This window comes from Gekko japonicus, unplaced genomic scaffold, assembly GCF_001447785.1.
Source record: "Gekko japonicus isolate JY-2015 unplaced genomic scaffold, Gekko_japonicus_V1.1 scaffold667, whole genome shotgun sequence".
Taxonomy (NCBI): domain Eukaryota; kingdom Metazoa; phylum Chordata; class Lepidosauria; order Squamata; family Gekkonidae; genus Gekko; species Gekko japonicus.
This window is the reverse complement of record NW_015163623.1, coordinates 54,114-62,782: the sequence shown is the minus strand read 5'-3', so window position 1 is coordinate 62,782 and position 8,669 is coordinate 54,114. Positions and strand designations below refer to the sequence as shown.

The 8,669-nt window shown below is 44.8% G+C and overlaps 1 protein-coding gene across 1 annotated transcript in view; it reads right to left on the bottom strand.

Moving 5' to 3' along the window:
• KIAA2026 (KIAA2026 ortholog) overlaps positions 1–5,735 on the bottom strand; it is a 72,881-nt gene extending 67,146 nt beyond the window's left edge. Inside the window, exon 1 of the mRNA XM_015407472.1 lies at positions 5,103–5,735. Within this exon, the coding sequence (XP_015262958.1) occupies positions 5,103–5,668 (566 nt within the window). The 5' untranslated portion in view covers positions 5,669–5,735. The remainder of the gene's footprint in view (positions 1–5,102) is intronic.
• Between the last annotated feature and the right edge of the window lie 2,934 nt (positions 5,736–8,669).

Genomic DNA, 8,669 nt, shown 5'->3' with positions numbered 1-8,669 from the left:
AGACAATTTAGAGGCTTCATAGTACAGCTTAAGATCTGGCATTGAGAGACCACCATATTGAGGTGGTCTACGTAATGTTAAATAGGTAACCCTCACTGAGCAATTACACCAAACAAATTTTCTCCATTTGCTTTGCCATTTTTGAAATGTGGCTTTTGGGATCCAAATTGGAAGTGTCCGAAACAAATACAAAAATTTGGGGAAAATAAACGTTTTTAGTGTTCTGATTCTTTCTAACCATGTTAAAGCTAATGAATTCCATTTATTGCATAGATTTGAAGTTTCTTGCAATAACTCCTGATAGTTTACTTTATATAGATCCTTCAATTGAAGCGGAATTTTAATACCCATAGATCCTTCAATTGACGCGGAATTTTAATACCCAGATAACTCCAGGGTTTTGTCAACCATTGATATGAAAAATGAGTTTTTATATAGTGTTCACTTTCCCTAGACAAATTAATAGGATATAGGACCTTTTTAGATTGGTTAACATTAAGTCCTGCTAACAAACTAATAGTTGATAATATATTTTCTAATTATAAAATTGAAGTTTGCGGTTCAGAAATATACAAAACTAAATCATCAGCAAATAGACTAATTTTATATTCTATTTGATTTATAGATATACCATGTATTTGAGCCGAGTTTCTTACCATGTTAGCCAATGACTCTTTCTCCTGACTTGAACACATATCGACCCAATCAATGTGTGCTTTTAAATCACCTACAACACAATTATTTCATCTAGCTGCTTTCCTTAATTCTTTTGCTGTTTTTAAATCATCCTCTTACCTTTGATCTGGTGGGCGATAAACTTCCAGAATTAAGTTTCTTTTTGGGCAGACTATTTCCACCCACAGAGTCTCTGTAAGTGAATTTATTTCTCTTACATTCTCAATCTGACATACAGAGCCACTCCACCTCTGACCTTTTCCTTCCAATATAATTTATATCCAAGAATCACTGAATCCCACTGATTATCTTCATCCCACCAAGTTGATGAAATACCCACAATTTCTATGTTCTCCTTTGACACTAAGCGCTCCAGCTCCTCCATTTTACCTTGGATACTTGTAGCATTTGTATATAAACATCTATAATCTCCCAGATATGTTAGGCCTGGAACCTTACTTCTGTGGTTTCTGGACCTTGTGAGGCAGAGTATTGTCTGTGACATTCTCAGTGGCCAGTCCTAATCCATTTCCCCCTAGAACAGTAACAGTTACATCTTCATCTCTTAGAGATGAGCCATCCTGAACCAGAGACATTTCATCTCCTGTTGGCTTTCCCCCAAGATTCAGTTTAACAAGTCCTCTGCCACCTTTTTAATTTTAAACGCCAGCAGCCTGGTTCCTTCTCAGGACAAGCGGAAACCGTCTCTTTTGTACAGGTCCTGCTTGTTTCAAAAAGCATCCCTGTGCCTAACAAATGTCAACCCTTCTTCCCCACACCACCATCTCATCCACCCACTAATATGTGCCTGCCTAGCTGGCCCTGCGTGTGGAACAGGCAGCACTTCTCAGAAGGCTACCTTGGGGTCCTGTCCTTAAGTTTCCTGACTAGCAGCCTAGATTTTTCCTCCAGGACCACACAGCTACATTTGATGCCAACATGTACCATGACCACCGACCCTAACACTGTCTACCAGCCTCTCTAGACCAAATGTAATGTCTGCTACCTTCACACGAGGCAGGCAAGTCACTATGCAATCAGTACACAGGTTTGCAACCTATCTATCTACATGCCTAAGGACTGAATCACCAACTACCAAGAGACTCCCTCCATCCCTGCCTAGGGATGGTTCCTTGGTGCGAAAGGATACCAGTTCACCAATTGAAGAAGGGGTCCCTTCTGAGGGAACATTCCCCTTTTCATCAGCACAGTGCCCTGTTTCCCCATGACCCTCATGCTCCTTGACAGTGGCAAGGCTGCCATTCTCAGAGTAGGGCACATCTAACAAGTCCCTGAGAGTTTTATCCATGTGTCTGACTGACTGTCTCTGCTTCTCCAGGTCAGCCAGCTTGGCCCTGAGGGTGTGAACTCGTTCCCTGAGAACCAGGAGCTCCTTGCACTGAGCACACACCCATGACTTCTGTCCAGTTGGCAGATGGTCATACATGTTACAAGCAGTGCAATACAGTGGACAGCCCCCAACCCCCTGCTGGTGTTCTACCTTTGTATTGCAGTGGTACTCATTCTGAGGATTGCAGAGAGCCACATTTGCAGTTCCCATCAACCACAAAAAGAACCATGTGACTACAGAATACCCTGCAACCCCAAACACACACACTTAATATTGTTATTCTTTCAATTACTATAATACTTCTGAGAATATAGGATTCTCTCTCTCCACTACTATCTGAGATTCACCAGCCCTTGTGTATCTTTAGTGAGGGAAAGGACTTGCAAGTCAGAATTATGACAGAAAAACAGCATGCAAGCTTTCAATTTCTTCACAACTCTATTAGGTTGGATGTTAAAAAATAAGGGCTTCTCTATGTGAAAAGTTCCCTTCAAGTTTTACTCTATCTTTGCAGAAAGTGGTTAGAACCTTTCTCTTCGCTAAGTTTTCAGCTTGCAAGGAATTTTGTTGTATGGGTTAACATTCAGTTGCCTGTGTTGACCCATCCAGCCACAAACACAAAACTCTTACATCTCTATAATTTTGATATAAGTATCACAAAACCCTTACATTTCCACAACTTTGATAGAGTTATCACAAACAAAGTGTGCTCTATTTAATATTGGGCCAACGGTGATGAAATCATCCTGAGAAGGCTACCTTGGGGTCCTGTCCTTGAGTTTCCTGACTACCAGCCTAAATTTTTCCTCCAGGACCACACAGCTACATTTGGTGCCAACATGTACCATGACCCTGCATTTCTGAATTCTAAAGAAACTGCCCACTTTCCAGGAACTGAGTACTGCTGCACCACTGCACTCCACTCTGTGGGCTTGCAGGGGCACGTTGTTTTTATTAAAATCCTTATTCTGCTTTTCCTTATGTAGTGGTCCAAGGTAGATTACAATAAAATGCTCAAGTGCATACATAATGATAATAACCTACGTCACCATCACAACAGTAATCCATCTCCAATATAAACAGCAGCAAAATAAGAAAAGAAGCCCCCTGGAATGATGCAGCTTACATACTTTTGAAAAAAACAGTCAGAGAAGGGGCAATATTTTCATCAAATGCAAGCCTGTTTCAAAGACTTTGCACAACTACTGAAATACTAGAACCAGCCATCACATAGGAGGGCACAGAGAAAAAAAATTGCTGGGAGGAATGGAGTTGCACACATGCTCATACAAGGAGAGATGGTCATTTGAATATGTAGGTTACAGCCATGAAGGGCTTTAAAGGCCAAACCAGCACCTTAAATTCAGTCTGGAAAGACTGATCTTGTGTGTGGTGGTACCTGCAATCATCCAACTTGCTAACTGCAGACAGCAGCAGGTATAGCAATATCAAGATGCCACCAAGCATGTAGTCACTAGTATCAGTCCTTAACTACCCCAAATATGCTGTCAGCAGAGTTCCCTCTAAGCTGAGTCAGTGTGAGCTAGCTCACAGTCATTTTAGCCTCTGGCTCACACATTTTTGTCTTAGCTCAGAAAAGATGTCTCCAGAGCAAACTAATTTATGCAGTAGCCAAATCACCTGCTCACAACTTAAATGCCAGTAGCACACAAAGTACAATTTTTGCTCACAGGACTCCATAGCTTAGAGGGAGCATTGGCTGTCAGTACAGCTAATAGTACTCCTATCTTCAACAGTTCTGTAAAGCTGGCCAGTGAATAGTAAACCCTACAACACCCTCTTTCTCATTCAACTGTGATGGCCATCCACTTATATAGTCCTTTTTGCACCTGAACAAGCCCAGTCCAACTTTACTTACTTCTGCCCCATACAGTTACCTAATTATGTGCATGATTGGGTATTTTACTTTTAGAGACTCCAGTGCATTTGTGGAAAGTATCACAGGCTTACTTAACAAACGCACAGTTGCAGTGGGGAGAGGTAAATAAAAGATGCCTTAAGCAAGAAATGCCTGCTTTCTTAACTAGACACACAGCAGAGGAGATAGATCAAGTTCTTCAGTTCAGTTCTTCAGTTCAGTATTTCAGCAATGTGTATGCTCTCCCCAAAACAAATGATTATACCACACAGAAGCACATCCTTTCCCTCTAAAATAATTACATGCTGTAGTCCTAAATTTGTGCTGACCTGGATGGCTCAGGCTAGTCTAACCTCATCAGATTTTTGGAAACTAAGCAGAGTCAGCCCTGGTTAGTACTTGGATGGGAGAGCCGTGAGGAAATCCAGGGTTGCTATACAGAAGCAGGCAATGACAAACCACCTCTGTTCATCTCTTGCCTTGAAAACCCTACAGGGTTGCCATAAGTCGACTGCTTTATGGCACCTTCCACCACTACCAATCATGACTGCAAATTTCAATTCCTAGTCCATGCATTGCTTTATTTTTTAAAGCCACAAGCCAACCACATATTAAACCTAAGATCTTATTTTGTGCTTTGTATTTTAGTGTTATAATTAGTCTGACTTGAACATACAGTTATCTCAAACATGTGAATGCTAACCTGAGAAAGATTTCAGCCTGATTTCTGATAACAGTCAGCTAGCTTCCTATATTCATGATTAGGGTTTTCAGACAAAACCTTCATATGCAGCAAACATGAAAACAAATGCTTCTGATGCTATACATTAAGTGGAGCAGCATCTCAAATAAGTTCTATAACAAATCATAAAAAAAAAAAATAACCAGACCAGCAGGACAATCCCAAGCATGTTTACCCAGAAATAAGACAGAACTTGCTTAATAATTTGTTTGTATATTGCCTCACCACCAAAGTGCTTGAATTCAATGGGACATACTCCCTAGTAAGCATTCTTGGCTAAGCAGTCTTAGAAATACAGGTATTGGTGTATCCAAACCTGAATCAAGAAGTGCATAGATATAACTTACGCTGTCAAATAAGTTACAATTTGTTCTATTCTGCATACAGCATACACATCATCATAACCTTTCTTCTTGCTAGCCCAGTACCAAAAAGGACGTCTTGGTTACACCTACCGAGATAGCAACGCCAGCTTTTGCTCCAACATCATCTCCAACTTTTGGGCCTGCTTGGAGAGCCAGTGATCCACCCCGTGCAACCGATAGCAGGTCTCCAGCATCAATCGAAAATCCGCCACGAAATCCGCGATCCCGGTATATTGCCCGGCAGAAAACTTCTCCTCCATCTTCAGCAACGTCAGCTGTTGAGGTTCTTGGGACGGCTGATGCCCGCTGTTTTTCTGGGAAGAGGAAGAGGCGATTTCACATAGCTCGCCCTCAACGGGTCTCAGAAAAGGTGCTGTCAGTGGCCGGTGCTTTTCCAGTAGAAATTCGCTCAGAATCCGATACGCCTGCTGTAGTTCGGGGCTCAGGTTCTGCTCCCAGCCGCGGTGGCCACAGCTCCCGAGGGCGTCGTTCTCCTTTTCTTCTTTCAGCAGGCACCCAACCAGCGCGGAGTCCACGGCAACTTCCACGCCAGGCCACGCAGACAGGGCTTCGTCCGACGGCGGCTCCATATCGTCTTCTTCTCCTTCGCCGCCGTCCTCCTCCTCCTCCTGACCCTCGGGCTGCGGCAGGCTCATGCCCCGCCGTCTCTAGCGCTGGAGCTGCAGGGAACGGACCCCACGAGAGGCACCCTCGGCATCCAAGAACCTGAACCCACCTTCCTCTCAGCCTGCCCTGCCCGGAGCTCGCTAGGCCGGCCGTAGCCCAGGGAGCCGCCGCCGCCTCCTTTCCCACTCCGTGCCTGTGGCGGGGTGAAAGTCGCTCTGAGCCCCGGGAGCGAAGAAAGCAGCTCAGCCTCCAGCGGGTGGTTACAGGGGGTGGGTGACCAATAACATAAAGGGCGCCTCAGGTAGGGCTTAGCCGGCGTCTCTTGGCCCCTGCCCTGAGGCGATAGGAACGCATCAGAAGCCGCCGCCCCCTTATGATTGCCTATGCGGGACCTGCTGTCCAAGTCCCTGTGTCATTCCGTCCCTCCCCGCTTCGATTACGAGCCGCTCGCCGGCAACCAGGCCTCTGCTGCTTCGTCGCCTCAGAGCGCCCGGCCCGGCGAAGGTCCTCCTGTATCCTTCCTATGTTTGTTGAGGGACGCGGCCGAAGCCGGTCACGCTGTCAGTTAACCCGGAGGGGGGGGGGGAGGGGTTTTCGCTACTAGACCTTAGCTGTCCCCTCCCCCCAACGAAGAGACAGGGAAAAGGGGTGGGGAAAGAAAAGGGAGACTTCGATGACAACTGCGCATGCGCGGCAGAAACAGCCTATACCCGTTGTGTTTAGCTGCGCACTTTGTTTTGGACGCCAGCTGGAGTTTTCATCATCAAGGAGCGACGGAGAAGGGGGGAGGGGGAAGAGGAGGCGAAAAAACAGCCGCAGGGTCACGCACGTTTTTTCTTGGCCAATGGAAGGCGTGGGAACGCACATGGGCGTGAGCGAGGGAAATTCTTTAAAAGAGCAGCCAATGTTGGATCAGGCCAAAGGCCCATTGAGTCCAACACTTTGTTACACAGTGGCCAAAAATACCAGGTGCCATCAGGAGGTCCACCAGTGAGGCCAGGACACTAGAAGCCCTCCCACTGTTGACCCCCCCCCCAAGCACCAAGAAGACAGAGCATTTTGTTTGGGTATTGCATGAGTTCTAGAGAAAGCCTCTGCCGTGTTGGCTGGTCTTAGTAAAAGGCTTCCCTTTTTGGATCTGTGTGAGTTATTTTTTAAATTTTTCTTGAAAAGCACTTCAGGAAAATGGGAAATGAAGGGAGACAGAACGGCGCTTTGTGATGTGAGATTTTTGCGGAATATTAGCTTGTGTGGGAATGTTTAATTATTGGAAATACGGCTATTTGAGCAGCAGGTGGCAGTGATAAAGCTTAGTGCTCTCATTTAAGCAATCTCAGAAGACAGCTGATAATACAGTTCCAGTTATCTGTACCAAGGGTTGGAAGATAAGTGTATTCCCTGTTGCTGTAGTCTTCAATAGTTGTTGTGGTCATACACACTAAATAATCCACTTTCAGACCACTTGCCAACTGGATTTTATTGTGTGAACTGGCAAAATCTAGTTAGAAAGTGCATTGAAAGTAGATTATTTAGGAGTCTGGGTAAAAGTCAGATCTAAATGGATCCTCATTAATTCATATGATTTTTACACTGAGACGAAATAAAACCACCATCATATTGTAGGCCATGTGTTAGTCTACAAGGGGCACCACAAAAATCACGCACCCACAGATTCGTGGCACCACAGCAGCACAAAAACATGATTCCAAAGGATGGATCCTCGTGAATTCATGTGATTTCTACGCTGGAATGAAATAAAACCTACATCATACTGTAGACCATGTCTTAGACTATAGGCAGCACTCCAAAAATCATGCCCCCATGAATTTGTGGCTCCACAAAACTGCAAAAACATGGTTCCAAAGCACGGATCCTCATGGATCCTCAGGGTTTTTCAATTGGGTCACGCGAAACACACCATCAAATCACATAACATGTCCACGGCCACAGCTTGCACCACAAAAATCACAGATCTACGGCTTTGTGGTGACACCATTCTGTAAAAACATGATTCTGAAGCACGGATCCTCATGGATGCTTGGGTTTTTTCAGTTGGGACACCCCAAACATACCATTAAATCCCGTATCATGTCCATGGCCACAGCCTGCACCACAGAAATCACAGTGCAATGGCTCTGTGGCAACACCATGCTGCAAAAACATGGTTCTGAAGCACGAATCCTCATGGATCCTTTTGATTTTTGCATTGTGTCACCCCAACATCACCATCAAATAATATGCCTTGTCCATGGCCACAGAATGCACCACAGAAATCATATGTCCACAGCTCCGTGGCGACACCATTCTACAAAAACATGGTTCCAAAGCACGGATCCTCGTGGATCCTCACGGTTTTTCAATTGGGTCACCCCAAATACACCATCAAATCACATAGCACATCCACGGCCACAACTTGCACCACAAAAATCACAGATCCACAGCTTCGTGGTGAATCTATTCTGCAAAAACATGATTCTGAAGCATGGATCCTTATGGATCCTTGGGGTTTTCGTGTTGGGACATCCCAAACATACCATTAAATCCCATATCATGTCCATGGCCACAGCCTGCACCACAGAAATCATGGTGCCACGGCTTTGTGGCAACACCATGCTGCAAAAACATAGTTCTGGAGCATAGTTCATGGATGCTTGAGGTTTTTCTGTTGGGTCACCCCAAACACATCAAATCACATAACATGTCCATGGTCACAGCTTGAGCCAGAAAAGTCATTGTGTCACCCCAACATGACCATCAAATAATATGCCTTGTCCATGGCCTCAGAATGCACCACAGAAGTCATATGTCCACAGCTCCGTGGTGACACCATTCTACAAAAACATGGTTCAAAAGCAGGATCCTCATGGATCCTCAGGGTTTTTCTATTGAGCCACCCCAAACACACCATGAAATCACATAGCACATCCACGGCCACAACCTGCACCACAAAAATCACAGATCCACAGTTTTGTGGTGAATCCATTCTGCAAAAACATGATTCTAAAGCATGGATCCTTATGGATCATTGGG